This window comes from Tursiops truncatus, chromosome 17, assembly GCF_011762595.2.
Source record: "Tursiops truncatus isolate mTurTru1 chromosome 17, mTurTru1.mat.Y, whole genome shotgun sequence".
Classification (NCBI taxonomy): domain Eukaryota; kingdom Metazoa; phylum Chordata; class Mammalia; order Artiodactyla; family Delphinidae; genus Tursiops; species Tursiops truncatus.
The window spans coordinates 63,311,039-63,335,073 of NC_047050.1; the positions used below are offsets into that span (position 1 = coordinate 63,311,039).

At 32.5% G+C, this 24,035-nt stretch overlaps 1 protein-coding gene across 1 annotated transcript in view; it reads right to left on the minus strand.

Annotated features, from left to right (window-relative positions):
* Positions 1–330: 330 nt before the first annotated feature.
* Positions 331–24,035, minus strand: part of TMEM65 (transmembrane protein 65) — a 43,851-nt gene continuing 20,146 nt past the window's right edge. Inside the window, exons 2-7 of the mRNA XM_019932034.3 lie at positions 15,700–15,744; positions 12,627–12,694; positions 8,196–8,250; positions 7,290–7,332; positions 5,320–5,425; positions 331–3,300 (exon numbers count right to left, since the gene is read on the minus strand). Of these exons, the coding sequence (XP_019787593.1) occupies positions 3,199–3,300; positions 5,320–5,425; positions 7,290–7,332; positions 8,196–8,250; positions 12,627–12,694; positions 15,700–15,744 (419 nt within the window). The 3' untranslated portion in view covers positions 331–3,198. The remainder of the gene's footprint in view (positions 3,301–5,319; positions 5,426–7,289; positions 7,333–8,195; positions 8,251–12,626; positions 12,695–15,699; positions 15,745–24,035) is intronic.

Sequence of the window (24,035 nt, forward strand, 5' to 3'; positions counted from 1 at the left end):
GAGGTGTTATTATATAGAAGGCTTGGATATCTCTGCTGTAAATAAATACCCATCAGTGTAATTTTCGCCAATCTCTCTATCTAAAGCTTTTTTGACATCCTATTAAAGATCAAATTATCTCAATATGGGAATCATCCTTCTCTCATAATGTGTAATGTTGTATCTCAACTGTGGACTTCAGGGAAATGGTAAATAGTTCCATTTTACTGTCTCAGTGTCATTGCTACAACCCTGTAACAAATCTGCATTTATTAATCCTGTTTCTTTTAAGCTACAGAATAACCAGGGTTTTCTGAGATTAAGAAGAAAATCAAATTTCAAAATCAAAACCACATTCCAAAATTTCTTAAAATGTATTTTTCTTTGTTCGATTCCTTTGTAAAAACATTGGTCACCATTTAACATACAGTGCCAACAAAATGCACCTAATTTACATGCATAAACAAGTCAATAAATCATAATACACAGACAATATGAATTTCAAATGAAGAGTACTGACACAGCTCATGTTGCATTTAACCATAGTTATAGTTGCTCCCAAAAAAGAAATAGCTAATATGAGAAATAAGAATTCCAGTTTCAATCTGAAATAAAATTCCTCGTGACAAGTAATATGAAACAATGATTATATGAAGTCATTATCTTAAAGGGAACCATTTTTCAGAAGTCACTTTGTGCAAAGCACCATACTAGTATATAAAATAAGATCTTGAAAAAAATGTGTACCTTAGGTTAAGGACAAAAGGGCTCCATTTTTTTTTTAACTAATTACCTGAATGATGTAAATTTTTATTGTGTCCATAGATTAAAATACTTTTCAATATGAAGGTTATATATTCCATATTTTGACATTTTAAATAATTCTACAGACGCTCAGCTAAAAAGATTCTGTAGGACTGGGTTATTTTCACGAGCAAAAAAAAATGAAAGCACTAATCAAAAGCCCTTTCTAAACTCACAGGCAAAGTTTCTGGATATGGGATTTAATTAATAAAAAGAAAATTTAAGCACCACAATAAAATATGTTTTTAGAGAACAGAAAGGACTGGCATTACAGTTAGGGACAAAAACACTTAAACATTTACCAAAAAAAAAAAAACATTTTTTTTTTTTAAATAATCACTCTAATCCTATCATCTGAAATAATAAAAAAAAAATTTTGGTGTGTCTGTGGTATTATATGGAAGATACAAACCACAGTTCTATTTAAAACGTTAAGTTTTATAATTCTAATTTGATCAAATGAAACTGTCATAGTATTTGTACATAATAAGAATGTTATATATTTATTTTTATTTTCTATGATTTATTTTTTCCCTCAAAAATCTATGATTAAAGGATACCACTAAAATCATTTTGAAGTACACAGAAGAGAATTTATGACAAATTGCCTTGTGAGAAAAAACAGCTCCTCTGAAAATAAAACCTCAAAGTAAATATGTGCAAATAAAACTTTAAAAATAAGGTAGCTGTAAATAGAGCCATCTTTAAGTTTCCCTTCTTTTGCATCTATTTAGCAAAATAAATAATTTCAGTGGCCCAAATAGTAACTTTAATTTCTGTTTTTCTCCTCCATGATGTGTTCATCAACTCTTACAATTAAGAGTAATTTTTTAGCCTGTGTAACAGACCACATGCTAACAAACTTTAAGGTTCATAAAATTAAAATTTATGATTCACAAGTATAGATATGAATCCTATCTATGCCTAAATCAGATACACAAGACTGGACATAAGTAACTTCAATCTAAAATATGATTTAAACACCACAAAAAAAGAAAAGGGACCAAAAAAGGGAGCAAGAATTTCTCCTCATATGTCTTTTGACCACTAGGCTATATATAGCAAAAAGCAAAATATAAAATATTTATTTTTCACCTCAAAAGAAGTTATCCAGAAATAAAATCTGCTAAAGAAGATATAACAATGTCAAAATTATGAGTACTCAAACTCACTCAATTCAGATGAGAAGACATTTGTGGGGGGAAAAGCCTTCCCAAACAGTATTATTTGTATTTTATTAACCTTACAAATATCACCTCAACTTCACCACTCAAACCATAAACCTTCTTGACAGTTTCCGTTTTATACTAATGTGAAAAAAAATTTTTTTAGCCTCTTAATTTTCCAAGTGTCATGTCAAACCCCTTAGTTCACACATTAATTCCACAATCCCCATTAAAAATACTCTAAAATGGGCTTCCCTGGTGTCGCAGTGGTTGGGAGTCCGCCTGCCGATGAGGGGGACACGGGTTCTTGCCCGGGTTCGGGAAGATCCCACATGCTGCGGAGCGGCTGGGCCCGTGAGCCATGGCCGCTGAGCCTGTGCGTCCGGAGCCCGTGCTCCGCAACAGGAGAGGCCACAACAGTGAGAGGCCCATGTACCGCAAAAACAACAACAACAACAAAAAAACCCAAAATACTCTAAAATAATGACTTTCCCTTAGGAGTCAGAAATCACTATGTAATTATTCAAAACTGAGAAATTAAATTGGTAAAAAAAACAATTCAAAATAATACACTTGTTAACATATATGGTTTTATGTAGTAGGGAGACCACATAATTGTTCATCCTGATTAATCTCCAGCTCTTGAGACAATAAGGTCTGAAAATTAAAATGAGTGATAGGTACTTAAAATACTTAAAGTCTCTGTCCATTTTGAATAGATGTGAGAGTTTTTTTTAAATGACTGAAATTATGATTGTAAATGTTTACTGTGAAACAGTACAAAATTGATGTTGCCAAAAAGAGTAAAAAATATCTTTAACTGATGTTAAACATCTTAAGTAATTTGGAAAAAATCTTAAGGTTGAATTGTAACTATAAGGGAACAACAACAGAAAATGCGTTCATGCATGTACACGTGGTAAGTAACAAATAGGCAAACCCCAAGTCAGCACAGCACATCAATGACTGATACTTAAATGATATTTTGGTATATAAAGAAAGAAAAAGAAAAGGTAAAATGTTGACTGCCATTGATGAAAAAGCATTTCAACAATTTACACAAAAATTTTTTTAAAAAGATGTCCCAAGAAAACCAAGCCACAATAAGTTAGTGTTTTCCATAATACATGCTGAATTAGTTGATCCCATATCTATGCACTGTTACTGTCTTAATTCCTAAATGTTGTGACAGCATATTTAATAATTGAGGTACATTAGTTTACATCTTTTTATAGGTATCCTAAGAGAGTTAATTTTTCTTTTCCAGTTTTTCATCATCTTCACCTCCTCCAAAGAAAATCAAAGGAAACATTCCTAGAATGCAGCCAATAGTAACCCCAACAGCTTTGCCCTATGGAAACAAAAGAAAAGATTTTTTGACAGTTAATTTACCCCTGTAAGAGGAATCCTTGCTTAAGTATCTGATAAAAATTAAAAATTACTATGTACTAAAAAATTCAACTGTGACTATATTTCTTTTGATCATAGTAACTTAAATATAATAATAATGTACAAAAGGTTCTAGAACAAATAATATGTAAAGTTCAAAGCAACAAGGGAAAAAAATTTTTTTTCAAATTGCCATAGAAATAACATTAGAGGGGCTTCCCTGGTGGTGCAGTGGTTAAGAATCCATCTGCCAATGCAGGGGACACGGGTTCAAGCTCTGGTCCGAGAAGATCCCACATGCTGCGGAGCAACTAAGCCCATGCGCCAACTACTGAGCCCGCATGCCACAACTACTGAAGCCCGCACACCTAGAGCCCGTGCTCCGCAACAAGAGAAGCCACTGCAATGAGAAGGCCGCGCACTGCAACAAAGAGTAGTCCCCGCTCACTGCAACTAGAGAAAACCCATGCACAGCAGTGAAGACCCAATGCAGCCAAAAATAAATAAATAAATTTATTTAAAAAAATAAATTAACATTAAAGAAGTGTTCAAGTAGAAAAACACTTTTTAAGAATGTCAGAGATAGGAAGAAAGGAAATATCTCACCAAGTACTCTCAATATATTTGGATTTGCTGCCCTTTGTATATATTCCTTTTCAATATTTATCCCCATGTACACCTAATTATATGTAGGTCTAATCATTATGTAAACATAGCTTTGTTTTCTGCCTTATTCCTTCCCCCCCCACAGTCACCCATGTTATAATAAACTCCTTTCCAAACTGTTTCATAAACTTAATAAAAAAACTTCTAAATTCCACTGAATTGATGGGCCTATAATCTACGTAAAGCTCTTTTTTTTTTTTTTCTCCCGGCCACAACGCGTGACCTGTGGGACCCTTGTTCCCTGAGCAGAGATTGAACCCGGGCCCCATGCAATGGAAGCAGAGTCCTAACCACTGTACCACCAGGGGATTCAAGCTCTCCTTACCATTAAAAATCATTGCTACTTTTTCACCATTGCAAATGATAGAACAATAAACACATCTGTGTATAGTTCTTCCTCAATGATTTATTTAAAAATCAAATAATATGAATATTTGTGCATAACCATAGGATACTGCCATGCTATCTATTCTAGACAAAACTGCAAATATCTGTATACCCACTGCAATATATTTATATGTATACGTACACACAATTTTTCTGTGATCTCACCTACATTAAAATTTTTTTTTTAATTTTTATAAATGATTTTTAAATGATGCATTCCTATGATGACTATTAAGGTTATACACTTTTGAATTAAGTTTTATGTCTTCATACAGACATTTACTGAGAATCTACAAAATACCAAACTCTATGCCAGGTACCAGGGAGACAGACAGGGTCCAAGCAGATGCAGTCTGTCTCTCTCCGCTAGGAACTTCCAGTTAGTCATCATGCTTTTCTACTTGTTAGTCAATATACTTGGAATTCTCTCATTCACCTAGCAAATGTCTCATCAATAATTTCAAAATAAGCTTAGATCTAATACTCACCAAGAAATCTCCACACCAAAAGAAATTTCTCTCCACAAAGAGTTAATTCTTTTCCTGGTGCTTCTGCTACATCAGGTGCATAATTCTATTACTGAATATGTCACACTAAATTATAATTTATTTAATATGTCTGGTTCCTTACCTACACAATCCTTAAAAAGAACTATAGTCTATTACTCATTTTATGTCCTTCAGTCTCAGCACATAACTGATACTCCTCAACAGTAACTGAATCATATAAAGAATTTTTCAAAAATCAAGTATACCTACAAAAATAGTCAATAAAAAATTACTGCTTTTCTGAACCTGCCAAGGCTTGGACAGTTTCTGTTAAAAATTCCACTCAAATCAATTTTAGTCTCAAATTTCTCAAGGGACTGAATACAGTGTCTTGCTCTGGCTACCCAAATTCACCGTCATAAGCCATATAAAATACTCACCAAATGTGTACTAACACGTGTTTGCCACATGTCAACTTGCTTTGGTGTGAGATCAGGAATTGATAGGCCTAACCTGGAAGCCAAAGCTTCAACGTAGCCTGCAAGTCTTTAAAGATACAAGAGGACAGAATATAAGTTTTTAAAGAGAAACACAATGTCCTCACATAGGAAAAACTAATTACTACAAAGATAAGATAATTCTATACCTGTAATTGGCACTCTAGAAATGGTATAAACATTCTTTTACAACTTTCATCTTCATTGTGTATAAATATATTTGGTTTAAAATTTTTCAGACTGACATATTTAATATACAGGTAAATTAATTAACTTAATTATTCTCTACCATTACCTTAAAAAGAACAATTCAAGGTATATAAAAATTTTTACAACACTTATAATTTATACATTTATTCCAAATTCAAAGCAAAGCACTTTAACATATAAGTTAATAACTATCATCAGAAAACAAAAATTTCCAAAATTTATCAGATTGATATACTAAGAAAAACAGCCTACGATTTTCAGGGCAATTTCAAGTATTTATCAATTCTAAGTTGCCATTGCTTATTGGATACAATCTTACTTTAAGAACTGTAAGAAAGAAAAAAAATTGCCAATTAAACTATGCATACCATCAATTATAAGATAGATCCCAATGTCAGATATGTTAAGTTCTAAAAACCTGTGCAACTAAGATTGATAAAATGTGGTATTTGTTACCTAATGCTATTTTTAAAAGGCAGAGAAGTAGTTCTTAAATATAAGACTCCCAACAAATCTTTATGTCTAATAAAAAAATAATTGTTTAATGATATAATCTAAAACCAAATGGTCTTAGAGATCTATTAGATCATTTCATTCTATTAAATGTAGAAAGCTATCACAGTAGCTATATAATATTATCATTATTAACCTTAATGTTGGAAACTGGGAAATAGAATGTTTAAGGGGTAATATCATTATAGGTTTATGTCAGGAATTCCAGGAATATAAAATTTTTACTTCAGCCCAGAACAAAGAAACTGTGTTTTTAACATTAGCTTTGGCCCCAAACTCCAGTGCAGATGTCTAATATATAGAGTTAGGTCGTATATAAAGCTGCTTTCCTCCAGATTATAGGGCTAAGTAGACCTCTACTAGACCCAGATCCAAATCTCAAAACTTACCATTCTAATGAACCAAAAAAGGAAGAAATAGAACCAAAGACTGAGCAAGAGAAAATATGTTTATCACAAAAATTAATGCCAACTTAGTCTAATTTATACTTCCCAGGCTTCCCCAAGCTCAGGAAGCAGCCCAGGCCATCTGCCGCTTAGAAGAGAGAATGTAAAAACAGAAAGAGAGAAAGCTGGCCTTTTCCAAGTAGGCATCCTCAGTTTGTTTCATCATTCCTACCACATGGAATAAAAAGAGCAAAAACTAGCCGAGTCCCTGTATGTTTTGGCCATTATTCTCTGAAAATTCCTCTCTCTAGAAAACATGCCCAGACAGTATCCTCACATTTGAGCCATATTTCTTATCTTTGGGTTTAGTGGGAGGAGGGTGGGGGTGAAATAATGATAGGGGTTCTTACTTTTAGTCCTGTCTCACCCTTGGAGATATTTATAAAATACATATAAACACTTCAGTAAATGAAAATTCAACTTACCTTATGGTAGTTTTAGAAAAAATTTTGCACATATCACAATTGCTTGAGAAGATTATTAAACACAAATGTCAGGGTCCCATCCCCAGAGACACTAATTCTGCATGACTGGGATGTGAGCGAGACATCTATATTTGATGCACACCAAAGGTTTAAAGATTTAGTGCTATTGATTTAGAAACATTAAAGTTAAAAATTTAGTTATAAAACACACATGCAAAAATAAATGTCCCTTTTTAAAATCCTTCTCAATTAAAGGAGAATGGAGAAGAGAAAGAGAGCAAGTACACACATGCCCAAATGAATAAATGAATGAACTTACCCAAGACCAGCTAAATCTGACACAAGGTTTCCCAAAGCAGCAGCTAAAAAAATGAAAAATGGACAAGTGAATTATTACACAGAAGTCAGAAAAATCAATAAAGCACTGGTCTGGAAGAGTTATCACATTTCTAAACTACAATGACAATATCCAAAGTAGTTCATTTGACAGCTCTGAATCTTGAGATCTCCAAAATAGAACACAATATTCCTGAGATTATAGTATTCTACCTCCATCAAGTAGTAGGTTTTTTCTAATGTGGCAGCCAGTTTCCATTTTGGTTTCAGTATTAAAACACCTGTACAATATTTTGTAGTTTAACTTTCAGATAATATTTAAGGGAACTTGAATACTTGAAAGTTAAAGAGTAAAGCTATATGTACAGCTATGACATTCAAGAAAATCAAGGAGAGGAAATGTCTCTTTCATTAACTCATCTACTTCACGTGTTCCATAGAATAAAACAACACAGAATCATTCCCAAACGTCACCATCATGAAGAGTACAGTGGTATTTGGGGGGAAAGAAGGAGACAGAACCAAATTAGATTTTCAATCTTGTATTTCCTTCCTTGACTTTTCTGCCCAACTTGAAAATAAATAATTTGATAGAGAAAAAGAGTAGGAAGGTTTTAGGGTAACACTGAATTAAGAGAAAAAAAATTTTAATATAGTCAATCTAGTAGATTATTGTTACCCATTAACTAACTTAAAGTACCTAAACTTCCTCAGAAAAATATATGCTACATATACGAAATTAAAAAGTAGAGGAATAGGATTACGTAGATAAACTAAGAGACATCTCAGTGAATAAACTCATTCAAATAAAGTATCCTCTTCTAAACCTAACCTACTAAAATGTTTCATAAATATACAATGGAATAATAACATTATTATTATTAAATACCTGCCATAGTTGAAATTCCCAAAATAATTCCAATAGATAACTCAATATGGGTTCCCTGAAAAATGATTACAAAGAAATTAATCTTAAAAATTAAAACTGAAGTGACTATCAAAGAATAGCAAAACATTAATAAAAAGAGGTAAAATAATCAATGTTATCACAGCAAAATTATATATATATAATATGCATAAATATACACATATACTACAGCAATTCACTTAATTATTAAATATTGGGTTGACCAAAAAGTTCATTCAGATTTTTCCATAAGAGGTTATGGAAAAACCCAAATGAACTTTTTGGCCAACCCAATATATGCAGTCATGCAGAAATAACATCAATATTTTATTTATTAAAATTAGGCTTTCATAAAAATAAAAAATAGCAACACACATAGCAATATAATTCATCATTAATAATCTAGAATTTATATTTTCTTACCACAGAAAGTTGTTTTAATGCTTTTGAACACAAAGACAACCAACTCACCTACATTTTAAATTCTGAATGATACAACTATACTATTGATATTTACCCTATAAAAGATTTAAAAGACAGACAAAACCAGTTTCTAGGGACCCAAAAAATCAGACTTCAAAAATTATCCTTAAAACACTTAGTTCTTTAACCATTAAGTAATGAGACTGTATGATTCATTTATAAGCAACAATAGCATTTAATACAATAGACCTACAGCAAAAATGAGGTTCCACTGTATTTCCACTGAATTTATTGGGACTTTAAGATTTTCTATGTCTATCTCATTTCTCTAAAGAAAAGAGGGGCTCGTATTTTTCCTTCTACTTTAAAGAGAAGGAACTGAAGTGAAGAAGATTAAACCATTCTAATGGATTATTACATAGAATAAAGAAGAAATCCTACCATCTATTGTGCTAATTCAGTTCTAATCCTTACACAATTCTGCCATAAGTGGACTTAACTTTCAAAAGGTCTCTTGAATACTGATGCTTGAAAATTTCTAAAACATAAAAAAAAATCTCAATAGTACTTATGGAGAAAAAAAAAGAATGCCCTACAAATCTCAACGATATTTGTGGAGAAAAAAAAAAAAGAATGTCCTATCTGGTAATATAGAAATATTGTATTACTCAATTATTTATAAAATTGAAGAGAAGCTAAGTTTAATTTCCTCAATTTTCTTTCCCCTAGGCCTGTTGATTCCACTCCTTTAAAATATAATTCTTGTAGAGTATGGACCAAACAGCGTGATGTACAAAAGTCTCCCAGGCACTTAAAGTTACAAGGTTGTAAAGATACCCAAAGAAACAGATTTCTGAAGAAGAAAACAGGCATGAAGAAGTAGCTTTATATATGGAACCCAAAAAGTCAGGAGCATTACTACAGAAGAGAAGCACTTGACAGTTATAGTGTATAAAAAAATAAATACAGGATCTTTAACAGCAATGAATCATTAGAAATGACCCCCAAAAAATCTGTTTGCCAATACATGTATTTATAAAGCATTTAAGTGCTTAATCATTTGGTTGAATTTAAGAAACGTGAAGATCCTTCAAACAGCATGAAAAGCCTCACATAAAGTCAAGGTCGGTTTGAAGGCAATGGACTATCCACTCCCTTCCTTTTTCCCACAGTTATATCAAATTTCATGTTAACAAGTGAGGTAGAAATTATAAATAAACCTAATACTAGTTGTCTTAAAGTTATACTTGGTTCATCACCTTAATATGATTAATCTATGCTAGAATTTTAATCAACTCTATCCTAATTAAATTGTAAGAAAAATAATCCCCCCAAAACCCACTAAAATATAAGTTATAAAAAGCAATCCCAATAATATAAAAATATAATAAAAAACTATGAAATCAAAAGCTTAGTATGAACAGCAGCCAAGAATAAAGGTCAAACCTACTATGAGAAGTTATATAGGAATTTGTTTACATGACTACAACTAGGTAGCAGTTAAGAGAGTATACCTAACAGGAAAAACATCAAATGGCATGATAGAAAAGAAGAATAAAATATCTTCTTGACTTACTATCTTCAGTCATAGCTATCCTACAATGTTTGGAGGCAATCAGTGTTTTGTTTTGTTTTTTTAAAAAAAAAAGGTGAAAAACATTCTTAAGATAATAATGTTCACTTATTTCCCTTTTCATAGATCCTACAGTTATATTATTTATGGATTTTAGTCTTAGCAGTCTATTAAAAAGCCTCTTTGGAAAATTTAACCGTTCTTGAATTATTTTGCAATTATCACAGGATAATATTTTTGCCATACCTATTACTCTTAATCAGGTTTAAGCCAGTAGTTTAATTATTTATTTCAGTACTATATAAATAAAAAACGGAAGCAATTATACCCCAATAAAGATGTTAAAAACAAAAAACAAAAAACAACAATGGGTGATACGTTCCTGAAACTGGATTTCAATGTAAACCAGAAAAACAAATATTACTGAATTAGAGTCAACCATCTCAGGCCTGGAAAAATAGTCCACTCTCAGTTACACTAATAATGAGACACAGGCCTGAGTAATACAAAATAGGAACATTACAGTAATTTGACTTTAGAATGTGGTCATTCAATTTGTTTTGTCTTGTTGGTATCTGTATTTAAACACAGATATCTGTTACTTTAGATATTTATTTCAAAGAAATATAAGACCATACTGTGAAGGTCTTATTCAAGATCTAAGAAACTACCCAGTTTCCCTATTCTGATATCTCTTCAAAATCTCCCTGCACCCCTCTTTATGCAAAATATATCATCTCAACACTTCCCTGTAGCAAGGACAGTCTTTCATCATTTGAATATCTAAGGTCTGCCCAACTGAGCTGAAAAAAAAAATGATTATTAAGATGGTAGAATGAGAGGTACCAGCTGTCAATAAAGAGAATCTAAAATATTGAGTGTAAAACTGAAACAGAGAAGCTTTAATTCAGATAATCTATTCAAGAACACATCAGACCTTAAACTATAGCTTCTAAATTCATCATAGTGGGGTTTTCATTACAATTAGATTTTATTTACATTAACTATTTAAATAATCTAACCAACTCAAGGTTTTAGTAATTTCAGAAAAGGTAGTGTGGTATGGTTGAATAAGTTTCTCATATTCACAGATATATAAAATAGCCAACTTGATTCTTATATACATAATAGGAAAATGTCATAATCAGTCAAAAAAACTAGCATTTTGAAATTATATTTTAGAGTCTCTTACTGGACTACTTTGCTAAAGAATTATGTATCCAATGGGTGCTTATCACCTTCAAATTATGTGCATGCTACAGCATCTTCTGTGACTGCTTAAGGAGCAAGATGCCTTCCTGATGTGTGAACCCTGTGTTTCCTCAACCAGCTGAATGTCTAGACTTTCTGGGTATCTGATCCCACCTTATCAATCTGGACATAAGGTGAGACTACATACCAAAGAAAACCATTCTTGAATGAACCAATTTTAGATATTCTTTAAGCAAATTTTATAATCCATACAATGTAAATTATATCCCTATATCCCTTTTATCCCTATTTTGAAACCAAATATTCTATTTATATCCATCTATAGTACATGTGACCTCCAAAACACCGAAACAAAAAACAAAAAACAAACAACAACAACAAAAAAACCCCTGGCATCTCTCAAATATATTTCCCTCACATTCAATAATCCTAAAATCATTCCATTTCTTTTTTGAGCGGTCTCCTACAAAACACCTAGAATTTACAGAACTTTTTAAAAGTTTGAGTCACTGAAGAGAAGTGGATAGAGCACTGGGCAGTTTCAGAAGACCTGCATTTTCATCATGACTTTATAATCTGGATCCAATATTGGTATCTAGTGACAAAAAGTGTCACAGAAGAGTAAGAAAGATAAATCAGCCATCCCTGAGACTAAACAATACTAGTAAGAAACAACCTTAAATTAAAATGACTTCAGCGAAGGAGAACTTTTTAACACTACGATGGAACAAAGACTGGAGGGTTTATTATTCACAGTATTCTGAATTGAAACTTAAATCATCTTTGGGTTAAATGGATAGACTGTATATCCAAACACCCTTTAAAACATTTCTGTATGGGAAAACTGGACAAGGAACTAATTAATAACATACACATGATGAGAACTGCTGATACAATTAAATAACATTAGAAAATTTTACATACTTTATTCTTTAGTAAGAATGTTGAAACTAGAACAGAATAATACAGACCCAATAAATATTTGTTTATTATTGTCAATGCTTTACCAAAAGTCTTGATGATTAATAGATATGATGCCTTAAAAATTGAGCTACAGTCTAATTAACATGAAATATAGTTAAAAATAGCCTTGTTCATTATGATATTAATTAAAACTTTATAGCTACAATATGTAAATTATTAGGAAAATTTAGACCACATTAATTTCTTTATTAACTCAAAATAGAAGGGTTGAAAGAACTTACTGCAACAATCATAATTGCATTATCCAAAAAGCCAAACCCTATGAAAGGTATCGCATTGTGGATGAATACTGAAAAACATCAAAAACAGAAAAATATGTTTTAAGATTTCTATAATTTTAAAATGACAAAAACAGACTATATGATTAAACTCTCATAAATAGATTTAAGTTTTGGAATTTGCTTTCCATTCCCCATAGACAAAAGATTCTGCTTCTCCTCTGTTTATATACTTGGTGGAAGATATACTGGGGAAAAAACAAAATAAAAAACACATAACATGTAAAATTAATTGTGTTAGGCTTTTGTATTTCCTTATTGGCAACGCACACACGTACAAATTACATACAGTTAATGACAGAACAAATAAATACACAAGTACCATGGTTTACCTGTTAAATTACTATTGACATCAATCTTTTTCTCTCTTAGACCTAACTACTGATACCATAAAATTGATCTCCATATTAGAAATAATAAAAAGTGTTCTGAATCAAATATCAGGGAAGCTATCTGCACTTATATTCATTAAACAATTTTTTAAACAAATGTTAGGAAAATGTGATGATCTCATCTGTCTTAGACATCTGTGTTCAAAGTCCTCTTTCCCCGCTCAACACATCAGTACCCCTGATAGCTTTCACCAACTAAAACAAACAATATTTGATTTAAATGAAAATGTAACTTGATCTCTTCCTACCAAAGGCACATCTCACCCTATTTATCTAGTACATAATCTGAATGACCTGAGAAAACAGAAGTGTAACTAGGAAGAACTAACACCTATTTTAAAAATATATTTAGCTTTATTTTTTTTCCTATTTACATCTTCAGCACATTGCAGAATGCCTAGTGCACAGTAGATGCTCAATAAACATTAGTTAAATAAGTTGAGGACAACTAATTTGGAAAGGAAGAGAATTCCAGATTAAGAGAATTGAAGGAAGACTGTGAAACAGATTAAAAGCTGGGGATAGTTAAGACTTTATTCTAGTTATTCTATAAATTTGCCAAGGTATAGTCAACATCCATTCAACTGAGGACTTTTTAAAAATAAACATCAAGGCTTTGAGTTTTATACCACATCCAAAAAATAGTCCCTTAAACCAATTCGTTATATATGTGTTCCGTGCCTTTAGATCTTTTTCCTTTTCATGCAGTTAAGTCCACAAAAAGTATAATTAAAATATAATCCAGAAGTTATGAAAATTTGATACCACTTTACACCAATCAGGGAAGGCTAATAAGCAGTAAAACAAGAAACATTTCTACCCACAAGCACTGTCGAAGACTAAGATCAAGGGGGAAAATAGTATATATCCTAGGTCATTTCAGAGTTCTTCTCGTTATCATATAAGAATGTCCCAGGTAAAAAGCAGCATCTTTTAAATTATAAAGCATATTGTTTTGTTTTTTTTAAGCATATTGTTTTAAAAGCTATGAAAGATGATAAAAATCAAGTGGCACATTAATGAAATGGGATTTTTTAATTAAAGAGTCTAGACTTAGTTCTTTGACTTTTTGCCTAGATCCAGCTGCTTAATGACCAGACATTCAAAATTTTATAATAATCAGCTTCTAAAACACATACAGAATTTCAAAAACATATTACAAATTTGACATGTCAAAAGAATATAATGAAATTTTTAAAATTCACCATATGAAACATTTATAGTGAAAAGAGAGCTACTTAAATGTATATCTGGAGAGAAGACTCCCCAGACATCTCAATCATCTTTGAAATGTAAATATGGCAAAGTAGCTATGAAACCTTTGGGATTACTAAACATTTTAGGGTTAATTTGATGGCATCTCTAAAACTGGCTAGTTATAAATATCTTAAAATTAGGTGTTAAGGTTATTAAACTAAGTTTAAGATTAGACTAATTGCTATCTTAGTAAAAACCTGGTCATAAAACCAAGGCATGTTGCTACACTGCTATAATAATTACCTGGAACTATAAAATATATTATGCTTTGACGTTTAGACCTAAGTAAATGTGTCCTGTAAATAAAAATTTATTTTCATTCCAAAGGAAAATTGTAAGTTTCAGAAAGTCAAATAAACATGTACTGGACACTCCACAGGGCACTTGAGATACAAAGATACTTGGTTACCAGCCCTCAAGAAGTTTGGGTATGATAACACAGCCATATAAGCAGGTAATTTCAATATGACCCCCAAAATGGTAATAGCATTATACAGTGCTATGGACATTGATTGTATGAATCCAAGCTAGAAGAATAAAAAAAGATTACCTGGGAAAGAAACGTCTTAAAGAATTCTTAAACTGTTTTGACATCTCAGAAAAGTTACTTATTTCTAATACAAATTATATTCTACCTCTGAGAGTAAAAAGAACTATTAAAAAGAACTGGCTACTACATTTTAATTATATAAGTTTGCTCTCCAGCATATAATGATATCCTACCAATTTCTTCAGTTTCCTTTGGGAAATATTATTCTCTAACTCGGTAGTTGTTAGCAAATCACATCTAATATTTAGCTTTAACTTACAATCTATTCAAATTCACCGCACTGCTAAATAATTCTCTTCTTCCATTGTCTTTATAGTAAGATCCCAAACTATTTTACATTACTTTGGTGTTAGCCCTTGAATATTTATTCCAATCGTAATAAAGAAAGCACACCAGCAGCATTGTAAAGCTCTTCTTCCTCGTGGTTTAAAATGAACTTTACTTTCCTCCTTATTACAAAGAACAAATCAGAGTATTTTCTCCACCAAAGAAAATAGCCTAGAAGTTCTAGTTCTGAAATTACCCAACTTAAATCCAAACTAAACATACCCTTCTTCTTGGGAATTAAGAAAACCTCTACTATAATTCTATCTCTAGATGGTAACAATATTTAAACAATAATGATATGGTTAACAATCTTAGAAATTCCATAATACTGTAATATGTCTTAAACCAAGTTTACAAACTTTTTGCTTCAGCATAATAAATAGGATAATCCACTCTATCTGGAATGATTTCTGTACTATTAATGAGTAACACAGTTATTTCAAGTCCAAAAGACAGATGCACAAATATTTAACAATTATAGAACCATTACCATATCTCAGCTGTCCTGGGGTGGGTGGTAGAGCTTCCAATTTTTCTGAAGGGGAAAGAAAGGGTGTGGTCAAGAATTAGTTACTATAGTTACTTCATTTTATTACAATGAAGAAAATACCAGCAGAATTACAAAGTGAGAGAATAGCAGAGTTTTTCATAAATTATCTTTAGGTTAATGGACCAAAGTTATCCATACAGGAAATATTACTTGGTATAGATTAAATTACAAAGCTAGAAAACAAAACTGAGCTTTAGTTACAGGCCTACCATGGACCCTACAGCCCTGAGTAAATCATTTGCTTTTTGGTTTTTTGTAAGTCCTTGTATCTATATAATGAGGCTGTTCACGCAAACTACAGTGGAAAAAAAAATAACTTCAGAAATATAGCTACCCTTCTTTAAAATGGCAACCCTAAATGACTTAAGAAATATATACCCAAACAAACACTGATAATACTCAAGTAGACCTAGATGTCCTTTAAAAATAGGAAAATAATATTTTAAAGCAATGTATTACACCAGTAACTTCACCAGATTGTGTTATGTTCCTTAATTAATATCCCTAGATAATATACTGAATATTTTGAGTTTTGAAACCTATACTACTGGATAATTAGAATATTCTACACAATAAAATGACCCAAAAGAGTAGAGAGAGTATCATTCAACAAATAGCAATATTACTTATATGTCATAATAAACACAGAAAGTTTTCCCAAGTATATACATCAAAGTAAGTAACTTCAAGTGCCATCATTAAATCTAAAAATTAACAATTGTTACAAAGAATCTACCGACCTAATCTCATAACAATACACAACTCACCATTTATATGTAAGAGTAAGCTATGGTAAAATGGCAGAGAATTCCACCTTCTTTATCCTCACTCAATCCAACAGAAGTAACTGATAACCTACACAGAAGAACCCAAACCATGGATCGCTCTGCTCTAAAGATTTAGTACAAACAACCGAAGGGACCAAGGAAATTCATTACAAACTGGATATATATTTTCTAAAATATTTATTTATAATCTATGACAACATAAGAACTGAAGAATTTAGTTTTTAAAAAGGGAAAAGCAAATAAATCTCCATTAATAAGCTATATAAAAAGGAGTATGATTCATATTTGTAAATGTTATTTTACTAAAAAAGCATATAGTATCATAAAGGCTTTACAATAAGAAATACGCTAAAACCTAGAGTTTAGGCAATTACTGAATTATTCAGAAAGTTCTAAGAATGCAAGTTTAAGTTTTGTTTTTCCTTTTTTAGAACGGTTAAGAAATGAAGATATCCTAAAACTTTGTAGAATTTTACATCTGCTTAGAATATACTTTCCATTCTTTGACTAGCACTGTTACTTCAAAATCTACTTTGAAAGCATGCAAAGAGTTTTCCAAATTTTTAACAAGAAATATAAGATACCACTGTACTTCCAAAGAGTTTTCTGGTGAAGCAAACATGCAAAAGTGGTTACATACCAGAACTATTTCCTAGTTGCATTACTCTCATCATCACTCAGTTCTGACACTGTGAGGAGAAGTCCTTGTCAGTTGACTGGAACATCCTGAAATACCTAAAAATTCAACAAGCAGGACCTTCCCAATATAATGAGAATATACAGAGTCCTTGCTTTTACTTCTTCAAATTCCTTACATATTGAGCAAAATATTTAAAATATTTTACAACTCCTAAGACAAAAGGATAAGGGCTAGGCAAATGTATAACGTGTAGTGGTAAAGAGGAAAAAAAAAAAATCAAATAATGTAACCAATATTCCTAATCTGTCTTTCCAAGTACACATAAGGATTAAAAAATTAAAGGTAATGAAAAATATTTTTTTTTAAAGATAGAGAAAAAGAAAGAAATGTAAAGTAAAGGAGACAGAGCAGGGAAGAACACCACTGGCACAGAGATTAAAGTAAAATCAAAGCACAGATTTTTGCTTCCTGCATCATAGAGAACCCAAGGAGTAATAAGAGTAAATATGAAAGGAACATTTCCTAGAAAGTGAAAGTTTTATTGGAAAGTATCTATAAAAAATTGTGAATCATAAATTGATCAGTTTGAGGATTCTGACACTATAAATTATCTTCTTTACCACATTAACTGAAAGAAAATAAAATACATATCAGAAGTTAAAGGGCTTCCCTGGTGGCGAAGTGGTTAAGAATCCGCCAGCCAATGCAGGAGACACGGGTTCGAGCCCTGGTCCGGGAAGATCCCACAGGCCGTGGAGCAACAAGCCCGTGTGCCACAACTACTGAGCCTGTGCTCTAGAGCCCGCGAGCCACAACTACTGAGCCCGCGTGCCACAATTACTGAAGCCCGCGAGCCTAGAGCCCGTGCTCTGCAACGAGAGAAGCCACACAATGAGAAGCCCGCGCACAGCAACGAAGAATAGCTCCCTCTCACTCCAACTAGAGACGGCTCGCGAGCAGCAACAAAGACCCAATGCAGCCACAAATAAAACCAATAAAATAAATAAATTTTAAAAATAATTAAAAAAAAAAGAAGTTAAAAACATTAGATGTATAACACACAGCAAAACTCAATCTTGGAAAGAGCCCAAGGTTTCAGCAATCTATACAAGTTTTAAAATGTCATGGCTGCCAATTTAACCTCCCTGAAAACAGTCATAATAAACCCCAAAGTTTTATTTCCCTACATATATATCTTAACCATAAAATTTTTCTTCTGACATATGGTAAACTATGTACACTTACATGGAAATGTATTCTAATCTACTGTTTTATTAAGCAGAATTTGGAGTTAGAAAAACCAGTTCTTTCAGTTACTCTATGTGTGTATGTACGTGTTACATGCATCATAATTTCTCTCTTCTTTTCTAAATATTTTAAAATAAGAAGACTATTAAGATTGTACATCACCACACCATATTCTCTAACCATTTTTAGCTTAAGAAATCCTGGTTCTACTTCCAATACTGACTGAATAATCTTCTATCAGACCAAGCCTCCTGCACAGAAAAACTATAACTATAAATAAATATTTGAAAGCACTGGAAAATGACCAAAAGTAGGTTGATTCTGGAGAGGAATCAACACTTAGAAGAAAGAATGGAACTAAATGAGCTACCCATTTAACACAGCTTCTGGCCTAATCCACAACATGTAGACCAACTAAAACTCTTAATAAAAAAACTTCAGTCTTTCTGGCCTAAAGAAGTAGTGGGCAGATAAAAAGAAACGAAATTGAGTTATTTGTAGTGAAGTGGATGGACCTAGAGACTGTTACACAGAGTGAAGTAAGTCAGAGAAAAATAAGTATCGTATGCTAACACATACATATGGAATCTCAAAAAAAAAAAAAAGGTTCTGAAGAACCTAGGGGCAGGAAAGGAATAAAGACACAAACGTAGAGAATGAACTTGAGGACACGGGTACGGGCACAGGTAAGCTGGGACGAAGTGAGAGAGTGGCATGGACTTATATATACTACCAAATGTAAAATAGATAGCTAGAGGGAAGCAGCCGCATAGCACAGGGAGATCAGCTCGGTGCTCTGTGACCACCTAGAGGGGTGGGATAGGGAGGGTGGGAGGGAGACGCAAGAGGGAGGGGATATGGGGATATATATATATGTATAGCTAATTCACTTTGTTATAAAGCAGAAACTAACACACCATTGTAAAGCAATTGTACTCCAATAAAGATGTTAAAAAAAAAAAAAGAAGTAGTGGGCAGGGTGCAAGGTAACCAACGCCGCTGGAAACTGAGGGGGGAATCCTGGAAAGAATAAAGTCAGAAAGGAGGAGCCCTAAGTTCTGTATACACATTTGGTTCAAATATATGGCTGACCTGTAAACCACGCTTGTGCAGGGAAAACTCCAAAAATCTCAGTTAAAGGTAAAATAACTGAAGATGTGAGCTGCAGCCCAAGAGACAGAGTTTGCAATATGAGCCTAACAATTAACTGCATGCTAAAACAAATAAACAAAAGTCAATATTTTTCAGAAGAATGAAACACAATCCAGAGTCTCTGCAACATAATAATAGCAATGACTAGGATACAATCCAAAATTACTTCACAAACAGGAAAACCTGACCCATTTTCAGGATAAAAAACAATAGACAGAGACCAATTCAAAAGTGACTCAAATATGCATATATATGTACAACTGTATCACATTGCTGTACACCAGAAACTAACACAACATTGTAAATCAACTATACTTCAATTTTTTTTTAAAGTGACTCAAATGTTAGAAATAGCAGACAAAGAATCTAAAGTAGTAATTAAAATTATATTCGAAGATGTAAAAATAAAAATGCTCAAATAGAAATGATAAAAAACAAACTGAAGTTCCATAACTGAAATATTCAATATCTGAAATTTTAAAATTAACTGGATAGGCTTAAAAACATAATGAAAGTGACAGAAGAAGCAATTAATGAACATAATGATAGATCAGTAAAATTACCCAATCTGAAAAAGAGAATAAAAGGACTGAAAAACAGTAAACCAGTCTCAGGGACCTGTGGCTAAATATCAAAAGGTCAATATATGCGTAACTGGAGTTCCAGAATGTGAGGAGAAAGAAAAGGACCCAAAAATCTTTTAAAATAAATAATGGCTAAAACTTTCTCAAAGTTGGGGGGAAGACAAAAATTTCAAAAGATTCAGGAAGTTCAGTGAACCCTTAGTAGGATAAATATAAAGAAAACCAATGACAAAGAAAAAAATATATTGAAAGCAGTCAGGAAAAAAAATGACACATTAAGTAAAGGAAAACAATGATTTGAATATACGGAAAGAAAAAGAAAGCTGTCAGTCCAGTATTGCATATCCAGAAAAATATCCTTATCCTTCACGAATGAAGGCAAACTGTACCTCAGTTAAACTAAAACTACGAAAAAATGTGTTGCCAGCCAATCTGCAAAACAGGAAATGCAGAAGAAACTTCTTCAGATGGAAGGAAATACCAGTTGGAAAGTAAAATCTTCAGGGAAGAATGAAGGCCAGAATAGTCCTAAATATAAAATCTAACCAAGAGGGCTTCCCTGGTGGCGCAGTGGTTGAGAGTCCGCCTGCTGATGCAGGGGACATGGGTTCGTGCCCCAGTCCGGGAAGATCCCACATGCCGTGGATAGGCTAGGCCCATGAGCCATGGCCGCTGAGCCTGTGCTCCACAACGGGAGAGGCCACAACAGTGAGAGGCCCGCGTACCACCAAAAACAAAAAAAAAAATCTAACCAAGAAATTACAAAAAAGAGAAAACTACAGACCAATATCCCTCATGAACACAGTCAGAAAAAATTTTAATGTAATGATAACTGTTCTGCTTTCCCAAAGTGTGTTTATTCACAATAGTGGCAAAAAATAACATCCAGACTTCCTTACGTTTTTCCCTTTCTGATATTTCTCATTGTTTGAAGGAGAAGTTGTGCTTAATAGGGTTCCATGTTTAGAAACATACAGATTAGGAAAATTATTTGTATGTGTCTATGAGATAGTATTTACAAATAAATTTTTTTTCTTTTGATTTCACAGTTAAAAGTCTTTTCTGGAGGGACAGTAAATAAGACAGTTCTTGCAAACTGCTAATTTATACCATACCAAATCAAATAAAAATTATTTTAAGTGGGACTATCTCTCCTTTTGATCTGTCCTTGAGAACATAAATATATTCAATTATTGTACAGACAAATCTTTTCCGAATTAAAAAGCACTTAAGATATTCATTACAAATCCTGAAAACATAAGAAAGTACTTTCCATGTTTAAATATAAAAATTTTCAACGCTTTCAACATTTTGTTTTGCTTCAGTAACCCAGGAAGATTAGAGAAAACAGTTTAAAACATTTAAAGCAATTTCACTTTTATTAAATGAAATTCTAATTTTTTAGAATGTACAATGAATGAGGTATTCCAGTTAGTTTTCTAGTTAACTAAAGCAACCAGAGAACTGATGTAGCTTATAAAATACTGTTACTACCTAAGTAATATTGAATTCTTTAAAAAGAAATACTTCTTTGATGAACTGGAATATTATAGTGCATCAGAATCATCATTTTAATGCTCAATTATTATCTATTTAGGAGATATAAAACTGAGGGTCACTGTCGCATAAAAACCAGAAGAGAGAACAAAACACAAATTAAGGCTTTTTTCTCCTATTTCAGGAATAAAAATATATTTAATCCAGCAGCTTTTTATATTTTATTATATAAATGTAAGTATATAATATTTGTTTTATACTATATTCACTTAAAAAGGGGGGAAGTTGGATTAGGAAGAGAAAGACAAAGGGAGAAATGAGAAACAGAGCAAGGTAAGAAAAACAGATGAGGAACAAATGTAGAGATTTTTTTAAAAATGGAGGGAGAGAGAGAGTTTTTGAAGGGAGTCTCAGAGAAGGCCACACAAGAAAGAGACTTCCTAGATCTGGGCAAATGAGTTGGTGGGACATGGTTTTTTTCAGTCCCGCTACTGTATTTCTTTGTTGATTAGTCAGCAGGTAGTCTAAACTTGACACCTTTGGATCAGACTCCACTGTGCACACAGATACCTCCTAATATATACACACTGCTAAGCACTATGGGAAAACCAGATGAACAGATATTATCTCCAGCTATGCCAGGGGTTCCCAGGCTTTGCTGTAGGACACAGATCTAAAGGTTTCCAAATCCCCAGGCCATGTTCTAAAAGCTTATTTTAAAATAAATTCCTGACCATTGTTTATCATTGTCTTTTTTTTTTTTAAACTTAAAATGGCATCTGGTGAGAAAGGAAATTAGCTAACTGTAGGCTCTAATTTAAGCTGAATTCCAATCAGATTTTTTTTCCTGTGGTGAAAAATAAACAATAATAATTTTTTTATTGGTAAGATTAAGAAGCAGTTTTTCCCAAGACATACATTTGGGACAGTATTCCTACAATCAAGCCTATACTACACTATTTCAATGACCTCTAATCATAGAAGAACAAATATCACCATTTTAAACCTCACATTTGTTTTATTTATTTATTATTTTTTAAAAAATTTATTTTTTATTTTTTGGCTGCACTGGGTCTTCTTTGCTGCGCGTGCGCCTTCTCCAGTTGCGGCGAGCGGGGGATACTCTCCGTTGCGGTGTGTGGACTTCTCATTGCGGTGGCTTCTCTTTTTGCGGAGCACGGGCTCTAGGTGCGCGGGCTTCAGTAGTTGTGGCGCGTGGGCTTCAGTAGCTGTGGCACGCAGGCTCTAGAGCGCAGGCTCAGTAGTTGTGGCGCACGGGCTCAGTTGCTCCGCGGCATGTGGGATCTTCCCGGACCAGGGCTCTAACCTGTGTCCCCTGCACTGGCAGGCAGATTCTTAACCACTGTGCCACCAGGGAAGCCCCTCACATTTGTTTTAATCCTGGAAAATTCCTACTAGGTTTTACCAAAATGTCTTAGAATCCTTCATAACTAAAATGTAACATATATTCAAATACTTTTATCAGTGCTATAAACATACTAAAATTTACCTTTTATATTAATGCTTAGAATAAAGTAGGAAAATGCTTTTAAATTGTGCTTTTCAGGAATATACAACATGCAAGTTTTAGAATAGAACCACTGGGAATAGAACAACTACCTGTAACCTGGCCATAAAATGCCTTGTGCCTTTGTGCTTTTCAGTCAAAATTGATTGTTATATCAATTTGGATATAACAAAGATTGGGATTGACATATATACACTGATATGTATAAAACAGATAACTTACAAAAACCTGCTGTATAGCACAGGGAACTCCACTTTGCTGTACAGCAGAAACTAACACAACATTGTAAAACAACTATACCCCAATAAAAAAATAAAATTAAAAAAAATGAAATGAAGACACCAAAAGAACCCCCAAATACTGTACAGCCTCCATTAATAAAAAAAAAAAAAACCATAGGAATTTACTGCAAACATCTTACATTAAATAAGCCATATTTACATACACACGTATATAATTCACACGTAAATATTTATTTATTCATATTACATATATGAAAAGGATGATGATGTTGAGTTTTTTAACTTAAGAGCGATTTTTAAGTAAAAATTAGAAAATAACATTTAAAATACTAAATTCCTTTGGTTTATCTAAATGAATAAGTTACACTTTTCAACTAAGAGGGTTATATACCTTTATTGTAGAAAGTTAATGAGACTCAGAAAAACAAACCAAAAAAAAAATTTCAAACTACCTATAATTTATCAGAAATAAACATTTTGATGTATTATCCTTCAATCTTTTTTCTATAGAGAGGTATACAGAAAATTGTGTTCTGCCATTTTCACAAAGCACTATGTGGTGAATATTTCCCCCTTAAATTTTTTAAGGCAATAATT